The sequence below is a fragment of the Ictalurus furcatus genome, chromosome 16 (genome assembly GCF_023375685.1).
Source record: "Ictalurus furcatus strain D&B chromosome 16, Billie_1.0, whole genome shotgun sequence".
In the NCBI taxonomy this organism is placed as follows: domain Eukaryota; kingdom Metazoa; phylum Chordata; class Actinopteri; order Siluriformes; family Ictaluridae; genus Ictalurus; species Ictalurus furcatus.
In genome coordinates, this window is record NC_071270.1 from 12,552,005 (window position 1) to 12,567,551 (window position 15,547).

The 15,547-nt window shown below is 38.0% G+C and overlaps 2 protein-coding genes across 2 annotated transcripts in view; one reads left to right on the top strand and one right to left on the bottom strand.

The window, feature by feature from the left end:
* Positions 1–201: 201 nt before the first annotated feature.
* On the bottom strand, positions 202–4,085 carry ripply3 (ripply transcriptional repressor 3). The gene is made up of 4 exons (XM_053646025.1): positions 3,110–4,085; positions 2,939–2,996; positions 2,775–2,830; positions 202–2,613 (listed from the first exon to the last, which is right to left on the bottom strand). The coding sequence occupies exons 1-4, from the start codon at positions 3,301–3,303 to the stop codon at positions 2,442–2,444; spliced, it is 480 nt and encodes a 159-aa protein (XP_053502000.1). The 5' UTR covers positions 3,304–4,085; the 3' UTR covers positions 202–2,441.
* A 710-nt stretch (positions 4,086–4,795) lies between these two features.
* hlcs (holocarboxylase synthetase (biotin-(proprionyl-CoA-carboxylase (ATP-hydrolysing)) ligase)) overlaps positions 4,796–15,547 on the top strand; it is a 39,304-nt gene continuing 28,552 nt past the window's right edge. The window contains exons 1-5 of the mRNA XM_053646022.1: positions 4,796–5,761; positions 5,944–6,084; positions 8,055–8,217; positions 8,435–9,378; positions 9,532–9,714. Of these exons, the coding sequence (XP_053501997.1) occupies positions 5,549–5,761; positions 5,944–6,084; positions 8,055–8,217; positions 8,435–9,378; positions 9,532–9,714 (1,644 nt within the window). The 5' untranslated portion in view covers positions 4,796–5,548. The remainder of the gene's footprint in view (positions 5,762–5,943; positions 6,085–8,054; positions 8,218–8,434; positions 9,379–9,531; positions 9,715–15,547) is intronic.

The following is a 15,547-nucleotide window of genomic DNA, read 5'->3' on the forward strand; positions in this document are numbered from 1 at the left end:
AGAGATGATTTTTAAACAGTATTAAAGGACTTCACACTGATGCTGGACTCCTATCGGCTGCTTTTCGGAATATTTAGCTCCAAGTCATCTGTTTAAAAAATATAATTTTTTTTGTAAATAAAATGTTAATTTTCTAATGAAAGAAATGAATATGTCGGCACAATGAAATTTTTGTCTACAACACCGATTTCACACATTTAATCATACACCTTCAGATCAAAAGATTTTTAAGATCGTGAGAAACATTTCAGTTAAGTGTCTCTAAACTTTTGACCTTTAGTGTATATCAACTTTGTAGAGCCTCCTAAATAAACCACATGTAAGAGTGCTGCAGATCCTCCATTAGCCTCTGCCCTTTAATTATCCCAGTGACCTCAACAGGATTATAAAAACCTAATCACAGGTCTGAACTCTTATTCTGTGAACCTGAAACAGTTGACTGCGAAAGTTTACACTCCTCCATGGGTTCTGGGTAGGGGGAAAACATCTCACAACACATACTGTAACATGTTCATGTAATGTAAAAATAAATAAAAATCAATACAAAATGGCTCCAGTTCATTTACTACAATCTGCTGCATTTAGGCATTTAGGCATGGACCACTACAAAAACAAAAACGAACATCAAATAGTTTGAGAAAAATCAGCATTTACATCAGATGTTAGACTGTTTCGATATAATACACCGCAAAAATGTCATTGTAGCAAGTGAAAATATCTCGAGTACAATCAAATTGATCTGGTGTTTCTTATAAGATTACAGTAAAACAAATATGAGCTCATGAAACATTTCTAGACATCATCACTCATTTCAGGCGTGTAGCTTGCTTATCCTGTTGTCAGATAATTTTGCTTCTTTTTATAAATAAATGTTTAAAACAAGTTAAATCATCTGCCAATAGAATAAAACTATTTTAAGCTTGACATGAGTACAAATGGCTTGAAATATGTGTAATGTTATATTTGGTTTATTGTGATCTTATACAATAGGAAATACTAGATCAATTTGACTATATTTAAGGTATTTCCACTTGCTAAGATTTTTGCAGTGTATATAAACATACATTTTTAAACATGTTGCTTGTGTTAGTGATGAAGCATGTTATAGTATGGGGAATATAAACTTTTGCACCCAACTGTATCAGCTGTCACAACATAGGAGTTCAGACCTGTGATTTCCTATGCACAGCTCACACAGTGTCTTCTTGGTTTTAATTACTTTCAAGTCTTTTTATTTTGCACTCAACTGTATCTCCATAGTTTTTATTTTTCTGTATTAGGATCAAGCTTGTGGAGTTGTGTGAGCTTGGTTAATGTATTTTTCGCTGATTATATAAGTATGACATGAAGCTCATGTGTTTAATCAAATTGGTAGACCTCACATGGTCATATTTCATAATTTCCCATTGTATAAACGATTACTACTTGTCTCATTGTGGTTTCATAACCAATTTTACTATATTGCAAGAGATTCTCTTCAAACTTTGTGGAGTGGTTTATTACGTTTGAGTCATATGTACGATGAGAACACTGACTTTTTAAAAAATAAATAAATAAAAATAAAATAATAATAATAATAATAATAATAATAATAATAATAATACAACATGAAATGGACAAAAGGTGTTTCAATCTTTTCAAATAAATCTTTATTACATACATAAGAAAAAAAAAATACAAATCCCATAAATGTATAAACACAATATTACAAAATCTCTATTAAGACATTTGTAACCTAATTGAATAAAAATGTAATATGTGCATTGTAGAGAATTCCACATGCTTGAGTCCCATCTGCACTCCTATGGAAGGAGAATGTGATGGAGACTCACTCAGGTTAAAAGGTGTGTTTATGCTTTATTTGAGTAAACAGTACCAGTGCTGCATGGGTCCGTGACTCAATTCCGCTGTGTATCCATGCACCATTCCTACTTCCTGAGACCGGCTACCATGATCGCCTGTTCTTTCATAAGTTTGTTTCCAAAACAGCAGCATTTCCTCAACAGGACTGGAGACTGCTGGATCTCCACCACCAAATCCAGCAGACAGTACAGCTATACAACTCAATACAAACCAGCAGTATTAACTCTAGATTACATTGCGGAGAGTCGCTTCTAAAGGCACATGACAAATGATCCTTGTTCCACAGTCAAGAATGTCTGTTCACTGAAAATGCACTTGAATGTAGGACTATACTTGTGCAGATAAACAGCCTCCAGCTCTCCAAAGCCCCTTCTTCAGGTCAAAAGTAATAAAAAAGGTTTCTGGCTGGCAAGAACGATCACAAAAAAATAATAATAATTAAAAAAAAAAAAAATATATAAAAAAAAAAAGAAACACAAAAAAACCCTAATGACCACTAACCACTGGTTGCATGAAGCTCACGTCACTGTCAAATATCATCATCATCATCTCTACTCCACACATCAAGCACCCTCCTTTTATGTGCTCGTTTTTCCTGGAGCTCTAAACTCAATCTCCGTTTCATCTTCATCTTCAGAGCTGGAGTCATCATTATAGAAATGTAGAGTGGCTTGAACGGGAAAGCTGGCCAGAACTTTCCTCCCCAGGTGAGACAGATAGTCCTGGATTTTAGATCTGGGCATGAACAGCCTGTTAGGTTGAAGTTAAGAACATTATTTGCATGACTTTTTGGGATGTATACATTTTGTAGGTTCTGCAAATACAACCACTGTTAATAAAAAATAACTGGTTAGAGTTGCAAAATAGTGTTCATTTTGAGACATATTCCACATATACAAGTCAAAACTAACCTCACTGGGTGATGAAAGCCTTGCATGTCAGACACCTGCCTGGATCCAGGAGCTTTCTATATTGACAACAAAAAGCATTGTAGATCTGACAAGTCTTAAACCACTATATATACACAATATGATTTATAAACACTCTGAAGAGATTTTATCTTTTTTGTTTTTACTTTTTTAGGCTGAGTGTCTGACATGGTAAGAGTCCACGGTCTCCATATCACTGGACATCTAGAAACAGAGAAGCAAAACAAAAAGTAAATTTAAAAATAATAATAATAAAATAAAATTAATAAAAAAGCAAGAAATGTCTCAAAAAAAAAAAAAAAACTAACGAGTTTTACCTAGTGAGTTGTGCACCGGGTCCTATTGGATGCCATCTGCTGGCTTGTATATGATGTACAGGTGAGCTTTTTGTACCTGCACCGGGAGGGAGCATAGTTCCTGTCGAGAGTAGAATACTGTGTGAGAGGGGAGCGAGCCGCAGTTTATAAAGGGGCGCGCAGGGGGGCGGGGCGTTTAGTGACGTCACGCTCATTCAATTTGGGATAGCAGATACCAAACAACTTCCGGCAAAAAAAAGGGAGAAAATAAGGTAAAAGTACGATAATATGATATTATATCATAGCATATGATATAATATAATACTTCAGAAATCGATTGTTTTAGAAAGTGAAACCAGCAGGGTTCTCAAATGTGCATAGATAGATAGATAGATAGAGCTGTGCAAAATAAATGCTGTGAAGCAAAGGTGCCTTCAAAAATAATGAAATTAAATGTTTCTCTATTAAAAGAAATACTATAAAGAGCAGTAAACAATAATAAACAAAACAAAGGGAATATTTGGTGTGATGACCCTTTGCTTTAAAATTAAAAAATAAAAAAGTAGTCTCCGGTAGAATTAGTGTTGTTTTATAAGGAAATGAGCTGTAAGTTTTACTGAGCATCTTGCAGAACCAGCCAGGGTTCTTCTGGAGACTTTGACTGTCACACTTGAATCTTACGTTTGCCATCATTTAAAACTTCCCATTTTGTGAAGCTCAACAATCTTTTGCTGAACATTACAGCTATTTTCCTTGGTCTGACCGATTGCTATGAATGACTAAGGGAATTTGACTGGAATGTTTTAACTCATATTTATAACCCTGTGAATCAGGAAGTCATGGTTGAACTATTTCCTGTTCCTAGTCATCCAGGTGTATTAAAATGTGATATATCAATGGGAATATACTTCAAATATGTTTTTTTCATATGAATTCATCAGGGTGCCAATAATTGTTGCACACCCATCTTTAACAAAGTTGTTGTTGTTGTTGTTGGTTTTTTTTTTTGATAAACCTGTGTTGTGTTTGCAATTGTTTGATATCCATTAGAGCAGAGGATTTTTGTGGATTTTTTAAACAAAAGATTAAAAGGTTAAACACTAAAGACAATTTTTTACAGCCTTCTTTGCTCACAAGGGTGCCAGTATTAGTGGCGGGCACTGTATATTTTAGGTTCTGTATGTGTGCTAATAAATAAAAATAGAACATGGAAAAGCATCTTGTGGTGCATGTTGCCTGTTAGAAAGTATAAAAGTGCCAAAGCCTAATAGTTAATAATTAAAACAGGAAAAAATTCAAGGATTAAAAATAAATAATAAATTATTTAGTTGTGGTAGACTTTTAATATTATTAAAAAGAAATAGTAAAAAATATATAAATAATTTCTTCAATCTGTACCTATCTGGATAGATATATATGACATTAAATATTAAGTAAAATTAATGAGATCCAAATAATAACGGCATCATTTCATACTTTCAAGTTGTAATTCAATTCAATTCAATTTTATTTGTATAGCAATTTTAACAATGGACATTGTCTCAAAGAAGCTTTACAGAAACATATAAACACAGGATACAGATTTTAATTCTGATGTATTTCATTGAAATAACAGCTCTGCGCACGGTGGCTTAGTGGTTAGTAGTCCAAAGACATGCATGGTAGGCTGATTGGCATGTCTAAAGTGTCCGTAGTGTATGAATGGGTGTGTGAGTGTGTAGGTGATTGTGCCCTGCGATGGATAGGCACCCTGTCCAGGGTGTACCCTGCTCCCTGGGATAGGCTCCAGGTTCCCCATGACCCTGAAAAGGATAAGCGGTATAGAAGATGGATGGATGAAACAGCTCTTAAATTTTTTTTTTCACAACTTGTGGTTAGCTGTTAAAGTGTACTTGAGCTTGTGTTACTGTTTTTGTGGAGTTTTACGTGTTCTCCCTGTGTCCACTCCAGTTTCCTCTGGGTTTTCCTGTTTCTTCTCAAAACATGTAGGTGGACTGGCTATGCTAAATTGCCCCTAGGTGTGAATGTGTGTGTGTGTGTGTGTTTGATTACTGTCTTGCAGTATTCTCTGGACAGGCTCTGTTCCACTAATAACAGACACAGCCGCAGCTTTCTGTTTGTTATTCTTGACGCTTTATAATCAGTGTATCAGTTTGAAAAACCGTCTTCTCTATTATATATTAGCAACAGTGACAACGAGCTTTTTCTCGGGGGTTCATCGGGACTCAATGTGGGTTTTTATTGATTTATTTGAGCCGGATTTCCTTTCGTTTCCGGTTAGCTTGACTAGTTATGTCAGTGCGTCTGAAAAGAACTCCCCGCGAACACGTTTGCGAGTGCGTGACTAACCGGAAGAGGCGGGGCGTTTCCTGACACAACACGGAAACGAATATGATGGCAAGTTTCTGAGCGTTGGAAAAGCCTTACGGGCTCCATAACGGCAATGTCAGTGCGGCAAACATGTTAATAACGCTCTGTTACATCTACCTCTGGGTGCGCTTTCAGAAGTGCTACACGGGAGTCATTCGCAGTGTTTTGTTTAGGCTGCGCACAAACCGGAGCAGCTTCGCCTTCTGCGCGCAGAGTTTCAGCAGCCTGCAGAGTCCCACCTCACCCGAGGACACGGTCTTCCTTCAGCTGGGCAACAAGGTTATTTACATCACCGAGCCTCAGGTAAGTCTCATGCACCTTTACAAAGGTTATGAGTTTAAATTCACTGATAGGAACTAATGGTCCCTATTGTAGTGTCTAACCCAACGGATTCTTATTGATATTATGTGTCATGGCATCATGTGCAGTATATTACTAAGTTGTGTTCATGTTGTTTGTTTGTTTGTTTGTTTCGTTCCACACAGGCGTGTGATGACCTGAGCAAGTGGACTTTGTTGCTCGGCTCTTCGTCGGTTACTGCTCCAAAACTAGAGAACGTCGCTTTTATTATAGAAGCTACACCAAAACAGACAGCTGCACACTCTCGTCCGTCATCGAACAAGAAAGTGTGTAATACTGGCAGCGTTTAAATGCTCACACGACTACATACACTGAATCCTTGCACTGACCCTGTTCGTAGAATTATAGGGACCTCTGATCACAGTTGGAGGGGTCTAGGTACAAGTGGGAATGGGCTCAAAAGCAAAAGTGTCCTTCTAGTCAAATCGCTTAAACAACCTTTTGGAAGTCGTGTTAGACGATATTACAGCATTACATGTGCCTTGCCAACATAGAAGGACTGTCTGTCTGACTATGTCATGCACCTGTTTACGTAATCTTATCAAAAGTGATCGCTGGACCCGTGTATGAGACGGAAAAATGCCAGGAGTTTGTTGCTGCCCGTCTGTAATCAGAGCATATCAGAACAGATGTTAATACAAAGGTATGAAGGGGCCTGAGTTGGCAGTTTATTAGGCACACACTAGCCAATTACTAAAATATATCACATAACACATTTTTTTGTGATCCATGGACAAAAACCGTGCTGATCATAGGAGCCAAGGTACATTGGAAGAATCATGCAAGCAAACAGATGGGCCACAATCTGATAAGTCGCGTCTAGATCCAAAACTGTTGTGCAGAAGTTAACCCAAGTATGCACCGCTTATTGAAGGCCATGTTGGGATCCAGTGAAGAGCAAGAAAGCTCTTTTAGATTAATCCAGCTTTTTTTACTTCATTGTAAATGCACCTGTCTACAGTAATATGCACCATAAATATGACCTAAAACATCATCGGATTTGCCATTGATTGCCAAAGTACCGTTGATAGAAAACACCTGACTCTAATTTAACTGCTAATCCTAGAGGTTCACATACTTTTGGCACTCACAGATATATAATATTGGATCATTTTCCTCAATAAATAAATGACCATGCATAATATTTTTGTCTCCTTTGTTGAACTGGGTTTGCCATTGGGTTCTCTATGTCTACTTTTAGGACTTGTGTGAAAATCTGATGATGTTTTAGGTCATATTTATACAGATTTAGATATAAAATTCTAAAGCATTCACAAACTTTCAAGCACCAGCTTTTTTGCTTCATTGTGAGTGCACCAGCCTGATGCCACTGTACCATGTTCTCACTGAGTAATGTTACTATTTGTTTTTAACTTGAAACATCCAGTGACGGGTAGTGTCTTGCTTTTCTTGTTCTATATATAATTTGAGCCACATCTTTGTATTAGCATAGGCATTTTCATGCCTAAAGTTATGATGTAAGAACTAGGGCTGGGTAAAAAATATCAATTCTCAGATTTTAATCGCACTTCAATATAAGGAAACGATGTCAATTAGGGAAATCCCAGAATCGATCCTTTATGTGCATGCTTGAGATGTGACTATTATCTGTAGTTCGCCTCTCGTCCTGAACATGTCGCCATCTTTCATGTTTTGAATTTTGTAAACAGTTTTATTTCTTAAACATGTTTCAAGCTGTTCATGAATTTCACTGTTGCACATTTACAATGTTTTTATTTATTTATTTATTTTTACAGTAATGTGCATTGTGCAGTTTGTGCTTAACTTGTGTGCACTATATGCACATATTTATGATTTCTTGTTACAATGTTACTCAAAGTAAAAAGTAATTAAACATAATTGTCTGGGTCCTATTGTTAAAGTAAATGTGTATTTCAGTAATATAGCTAAGTAGGAGGGTTTCAGTTACCAGAATTTATATTAAAATATGGATTCCATGTCTGCAAAACTACTATTTTAAATGAAATATTGATAACTAATCGATATTGAATCGAATCGAAGCCATATAAATAAGTATTGAATTGAATTGCCAAATTGGTCACAATACCCAGCCCTAGTAAGGACTTCTGTTTTTTCAGAGGAGGTGAATTTTTAAAGTCACTAACATGTTTTGAAGACTGTAGATTTAATTTCTTTCTGTATTGAATAATGTACCTGTACGTGTAATGCACCCATGCAATCTAGATTTGCACCTGACTAGTTGTGTTTGACGCAGGCGCTGAAGTGGTCAGACTATTGCCTTCCTCTGGCCTGCAGCCCAGGACAGCCATACAGGGCAGTGGCTGAAGCGAGCCTGGACAACTTCAGCACGCTTGGAGTGGCTTTCCTGGAAGACCGACTGCAAATGGAAAATGGCCTCATTCCTGCAAAAATAGTTTGTTAGTTGAAACACGTGTCTCTTTGATCAAATGCATAATGATTATCGTTTTGTTTATAAAACTATTTAGCTATTTAGATTCTGAAAGTCTTATGAATAGTACTTGGTTCATTTGATTCTTGTCTCACTGCAATTCATTTGAGGTTACTATGTTGTTTTCTTGATGATAATTCTATTCCCCCTTTGTTTTTTATATATATATATTGTGGCTTGTGTAGCGGTGTTGCTCAGGGAATCTGCGCTGAAAGAACTCCTTGAGAATCGGCAATCAGGCCCGGAGAAAAAGCCTGACCCGTTTCTAAGTGACATTCCAAAGGATACCGTTGTGTCCTCGGCTTCTCCGTGTGAGCAGTGGCCCGAAGATATCCCGCGAGACCTCGGGAAGAGCGCATGTGGAGCATTGTGTGACCAGCAAGTGGAACCAGAGCACAAAACTGACCACCATCACATGGATGGCCACCACCTGCACCTCTCCAGCTGCCATGAGTGCCTGGAGCTGGAGAACAGTACCATCCAGTCAGTAAAATATGCCTCCGTTGAGAACATCCCAGACCTGCCTGATGATTCCACAGACACTGATGTGGAGGAGGAAGCTGATGAGAGTCTCTCGGCCTGGAGGAGGTTTGACAATACAAACAGCAAACCGCCCAATGTGCTTGTGTACACAGGTGGCTGTGAGGAGCGCTACAGACACGTGCACTCGCTTCTGGCTGAATGCATCGATGCTGACCGCTACGCTATCTACCCCCTCCGGCCGGAGCAGGCACTCGAAGAGCCGTGGCTAGAAAACACGCTGCTCTTGGTGCTGGTCACAGAAGAAGAGCTCACACCTGGGATGCAGCTACGTTTTCTGACATACCTAGGCCAGGGTGGTAAAGTCCTGGGTCTGTCCTGTTCGTTGTGCCCACCTGGGCTCAAGCTACGTTCCCGCGAGGAGCAACGAGGCCAAATCTGCAGCCTGAACTTCACAAAATCTGATAGCACAGAAGTACAGCTAAACGTGTTAGCCAGTGGGAATGTTTATATACGTGAACCGCATGATGCTAGCAGCGGAGAGGTGGAGTTGTGGGGGGAGCTTAGTGCCAAGGGCGAAGAGGAGAAAGACATGGTTATCGTCAGAGTCACTCACGGCGAGGATGGTGGAGAAGCTGTACTGTGTCAGGTAGAGCAAAACGCTTCTATCAGAAAAGGATGGAATCAGGATATTTTGATTTAACTGGCTAGCACCTATCCTTTTAGCAGCTTCTGTTTTTGTTTTTCTGAAAATTTTCATTTTCTGTTTACCTTGCTTGTTCTCTGTCTCTTCTTTCTCTAGGTGCATTTGGAGTCAGCTCCAGATTCTGAACAGGTGCAGGACAGAGCAGGATTCTCAGAGCTGAAGATGAGTAATACGAAACGCTATGAGGTCCTTACAGAAATCCTCACCTCTCTAGGTCTTAGCTGTGAACTGAACCAGATGCCTCAACCAAGCCCCATTTACCTGCTTTCCACCCAGTCGGTAAGCTTCACCCTAAACACAATAAAACGGTGTTCTCTAAACATATAAATGCCACAGGGATGTAGTTCACCAGCTTCTCGTAAACACATGGGGAAGGTAGAGGTTAGAGCTAAAACCTGATTGTACTGTTGCTTTTGTTATGTAACTCAGATCTCTAAGAGTAACAGCTCCTAGATCTCACAGTATGGTGTCTCACTTCACCATCATCACTAACACTTTACCAAGGTTTATCCCAGTTCCTATTAAAGTATGCTGAAGTGCAATAAGCTTTCCCCAGTGTGCTCATTCTGTGCTTGTTAGGCTTTAGTTGTTGGCTTGGCAGTGGCCTGAAGTCACTGAGAAGAAGTGATCATTTGCATTGTTTCAGGATTTCAGTTATCCATATCAATATACTGCATTGTATTTCCTTTAATTCTGCTAAAGATTAAAACATTAAAAACTGTCCTGTGACACCTTGATCGGCTAGTTGGACACAGACTATTAAAAACTTGTAACACTTGGGCCCCCTAGTGGTTAAGATGCAGGCACCGCGAATGGGCATGAAGGATATTGTAAAATATTACTGCAGTTGTATTAATGCAAGCTCGATATTAAATATTATTTCTTATAGTCCATCTTTTAAATTAATCTATTATCTTATTTTTTAGTATATATATGTGATTATTTTTATTTTTCTCTTTCATTTCAAATTAATTTTGTACATTCTGTAAAAGCCCTTGTTTTAAAAAATATTATTATTATTATTATTATTATTATTATTATTATTATTTAAAAGGTACACCCTGTTTCCACAGTAATTTCTCTGTACTGTTTTAACAAAGTATACTGATGAAAGCTTTGAAAGCCCAATTGTTCCTGCAAAGAAATACTCCCTTTCTGAAGCTTTTCAACATTCAAAAAGTTTGAAAACATATATTAAACATAAAAAATATCAAGTACTACCCCCCCCATATATGCTTCATATATGTTTTCAAACTTTTTGAATGTTCAAAAGCTTCAGACTTGCCAAATCTTCATGATAATCCTTTTATTTAGACTAAAAAGGTTTTGTCAGGATTGTGTCATTTAGTTTTATGTCACTCAGATGGAAATTACTTTTTTTAAAAACAACACCTTTTGGTGTGTAAGAGATTAAAAAAATAGGGTAAACGCATCAGTTGCAGCAGCGGGACATCACAGCAGCACATAAGAAAACAAATGAGGAGCTCTAATCAGGAGCATTGCAGTCCTTCTCCTGCTTTCCCCCCCACTGATGTTTTTTCCTCTGTCCTTGCTGTAATACACCTGGCTAAAACATCAGTGCTAGATTATTTTGCTTAACATAATTTAGGAAAGTATGTGCATTATCGTAGTGTTGGTGCCTCACAGCTTCAAGAATCCAGGCTTCTTCCTTCATTCCCTGAGTTTTACACGGTTCCCTGTTTATTCATGCTTTTCCTTCCTTCATTTGTTCTACCATTTCCTCCCACCTCTCAAAAACCTAGGTTGATGCTTAAAATACTCTAAAATAGCTGTTAGGGTGCATGAGGGAGAGAGCGAACAAGCGAGGGTGCGAGCGAGCGGGTGTGCGAGACATTCCCTGCGATGGACTGGCTTCCTTTTCAGTGTGTATTCCAGCCCTGCCCCCCTGCTTAATGAAGATGAATGAATGGGTGAATGAGTGAAGTACATTATAATCACGCATGGAGGATCAGGGAGAAGTAAAACATGCAGTCTATGGTGGACCCAATATCGGTGGCATAGAAGTGGACTGTGTGGAAACGTAGTAGCATAGCACCACTACTGACCAGATATTATTTAGATGGTGGACTATTCTCAGCACACTGTGACACTGAATTGTGCACAAGAGAATTGCTGCATCACTGCTAGGTTGACAGCTTTCCACAAATCCAAAATATCCAGCCAACAGCATTCCTTATGTCCCAGCAGTGCTCCAGGACTGGCATTTCATCTACAGCTTTGGTGAGAACTAATAACTGACTTAACTGGGATTCTATATCATGAACCTATACAAATTAAACTGGCCTGTTAAGCTGAATGGAGGGAAAAATCAATATACAATCCCAATTCCAAAAAAAAGTTGGGACGCTGTGTAAAATGTAAATAAAAACAGAATGCAATGATTTGCATATCTCATAAACCCATATGTTACTGACAATAGAACATAGAAAACATATCAAATTGTTTAAACTGAGGAAATGTACCATTTTAAGAAAAAATAACGATTTGCTGGCTGCAACACTTCTCAAAAAAGTTGGGACGGGGCAACAAAAGGCAGGAACAGTAAGTGTTACTAAAAAGAAACAGCTGGAGGAACATTTTGCAGCTCACTAGGTTAATTGGCAACAGTTCAGTAACATGACTGGATATAAAAAGAGTATCTTAGGAGTCTCTCAGAAATAAACATGGAATGGAATCTGGATGGAAGCATATGTTGTTGTAAAGCCTGTATATATCTTTCAGCATTGATGGTGCCTTTCCAGATGTGCAAGCTGCCCATTCCATAGGCACTAATGCACTCCCATACCATCAGAGATGCAGGCATTTGAACTGAGCACTGATAAAAAGCCGGATGATCCCTCTCCTCTTTAGTCCTCTTTAGTTTAGAAGACGCGGCATCCATGGTTACCAAAAAGAAATTTAAATTTTGATTCATCTCACCACAGAACAGTTTTCCACTTTACCTCAGTCCATTTTAACCCTCAATTTGACCCATTTCCACATTTGATACACAAAAATTCAAAATGACCTTATTTTCTCCTTAAAACTTTACATTTCCTCAATTTAAACATTTTGATATGTTTTCTATGTTCTATTGTGAATAATATATGGGTTTGAGATTTGCAAATCATTGCATTCTGGTTTTTATTTGCATTTTACACAGCATCCCAACTTTTTTGGAATTGGGGTTGTACGTCAATAAACATAAAGGGTGGGATTGCATTATTATTCAGCTCTGTTGCTGTTAAAACCTCAAGTTAGTTCTGGTATGAAAATTTGCTCTCCGAAGGCACAAAATTAGCTGAAAGGTTGTAACGTTGCAAACTGTAACATGTTTAGGGGGATACTTATTTAACACGCTATCAGAAACAAAACTTGAATAAAAATCTTACAAATTTGATTTAGGAAATATGAAATGAACACCCCAAATCAAGTAGGCAGATCTACAAAAATAAGTAATTTGCCTAAATAAATGAATAGAAGTTCGATCGTGGCTCATGGCATGTTGTGAGCCATACTGTTTGTTTTCACTCGCCTTCACTGCAATCACCGAGCTTCGCCTTTCTGGTTTTCCACAGAGGGAACACTCCTCTAGAAACCTAGATATTACTTTTTCTGTATAGCCGCACTAATGCTGCTTGTACGAATGGCCAACGTGCGTAAGCTGTAGCAGTCACACAGCTGCACCACTCCCGTCATGCAGAGAGAGTGAGTTTGTGCTTATGCATGTGAAAAGAAGGCTCTTACTGCTGCTGATTTATTATCAGAATTAATGAGATGTCATCATTTCAAACATTATGCGTATTAGTTTTTTTGTTTTTATCATGCTATCATTATCAACTAAAATGGTTTTATTGTGAAGGTATGAGTATTGATTTATTATTCATGTTTTAACTAAAGCTAACACATGTAGCAAGTAATATTTTGAACTTCAACTTTCGTGACATTGTATAGTTTTATTGTTCTGCAGTATTCTCCAGCAGAGAAAGCGTTTCATATAGTACTTTTTTTCCATGCAGAACGCTGGTTTCAAAATGATCACCAGCCCACTGTTAACATTTGGTGAAGCCTGCCCTTGGGGGGATAAAAGCACTGCAGCTTAGAGAAAATGCTGTTATTTGAATGTTCTTATGAAAATCCTTTAAGAGTAAGTGTAAGTAGTTTCTCTGAAACATCTACCTAATCTTTGAAAGATGGCAATAATTCTGGAGAATGAAGAGCCTGTATTATTTCTGTGAATTCTACAAGGCCATGCAGGATTTGAACTTAAGCAGGGGTCTATTGCTTCATCATGAATGTCCTTAGGCGTTTTTTTTTTTTTTTTTGCTTTTCTTATCCAGTCATGTCAGGATAATTTTAATTTAGGGACTGAGAGATGATTGCTGGTGTTTGGTGGACATTTACATGCATAAACAGCAGAAATGTTTTCCACATGTGGAACCTGTCTCTCCTGTCTCACTGAAACTCCAAGTTAAAGAATACAAAATTGTATTACAGTGTCGTCATTAACAGGATAGTTTTATGCTTTGGTCAAGTACAACGATCTTATATGTTCTATAGCTAATTTCTTGGTAAATTGATTCAGACTGAATAGATGACGTAAAACTACTAAATGCATTTTTGTCTTAAATCGTTATCAGTTGAAGGTCATTTGGTCTCATTAGCTGCCGAATGTAAAGTCAAGCAGTGAAGATCAAATACCAGTTTCAATGGTTCATAAATCTGTAATCTGCTGTTTGTTAGTCTCCGTTTCCAGTCTGTTATCATGCTTTATTAGAACTTTATTTTTGAATGTATTAATTTTTTTATTCGAATTTCACCCTTATCTTAAAGTCTAATTTACTGATATACAAAGCAGAAATACCACCAGACTGACATCCTTAAATTCAATTATTTATTATGAAATAAAATACTTTCTTAAATTACTGAAAGCTATGCAATAAATAGTGAACTGACTGTGACTATATGACCATATATGGTTCTAGCAGAGGTCTTAAAAGTCTGGGAAAGTATGTAAAAGTGTAAAAGGCACTCGGTTCCAGATGTGAAAAAGTTCGCAAATTTCTGAAAATCCATCCATTTTTTGTACTGCTTATCCTACACAGGGTCGTGGGGAGCCTGGAGCCAATCCCAGGAGACGCTAGACAGGGGAGAGCCTGGACAGGGTGCCAGCCCATTGCAGGGCAGAATAGCACATGAGCACACTCACACACTCACTCATACACTGTAGGCAATTTAGAGATACCAATCAGCCTACAATGCATGTCTTTGGAGGAAACCAGAGTACGAAGAGGAAACCCCCGAAGCACAGGGAGAACATGCAAACGCCACACATTCAGGGTGGAGGTGGGAATTGGACCCCCAACCCTGGAGAGGCAAATGTGCTGATCGCTAAGCCCCAGTACCTCTGAAATTCAGATTTATATTTTTTTTTACATTCTTGTTGTTCTGTTGTAAGTAAACAAGATACTAAGGTTCACATTTCATGCTTTCTGTTTTCAAGATTTAGTTAGATCTTTAAAATGGCAAGAAATTCCAGCACAGAGAGGTTGGAAAGTTTAAAATTCGATCTGAAACTTTGGAAAATACAAATGGGCAAGACCCCATTCAGACGGTGTCATTTGAAATGTATAGAATTGGCCACTATGTGGCAGCATGGGTTCATGAAACCTCTCCATGGAATCTGAGCTCTTTTACAGCGCTTCTCCAACAAAAGTAGATGTTGTTCTCTCGAGATTAGCACGTGATTTTATTATTGTTTTTTCATTCCAGAATAAAACCAGGCTGCTCTCATGTGAATTGAGTTGCTGTTTAAAATTTTGCCTCTTAAATGTGCCTGAAAATTGCAGACTTTAAAAAGAGGAAGAATCTTTGGTTGGTGATTTTGTGCCAATAGAAAAGTGACTCCAGCCAGAGACATTAATCAGGACATCAATTCCACTGCGTCTGCAGTATTTATAGCTCCACTCTTATGTTCTGGCTCCTGGGCAACAATAGTAACCAAATTCCACACAGGTACCTGAGTATGGTGCGGTTTGTAGGGCAGTGAAGATCTAATCAATGTGGAGGGATTATGGGTATTTACAGAGCAGTGCCATACTGTCTAGTGGAA

What these genes read in the sequence shown, in the direction of transcription:
- ripply3 (XM_053646025.1), bottom strand. Translation starts at nt 3,303, where the DNA reads ATGAGCGTGACGTCACTAAACGCCCCGCCCCCCTGCGCGCCCCTTTAT. An exon ending in CAGACACTCAGCCTAAAAAA is followed by an intron (nt 2,831 to 2,938) that starts GTAAAAACAAAA and finishes TTGTCAATATAG; the next exon opens with AAAGCTCCTGGATCCAGGCA. An exon ending in GGCTTTCATCACCCAGTGAG is followed by an intron (nt 2,614 to 2,774) that starts GTTAGTTTTGAC and finishes TCAACCTAACAG; the next exon opens with GCTGTTCATGCCCAGATCTA.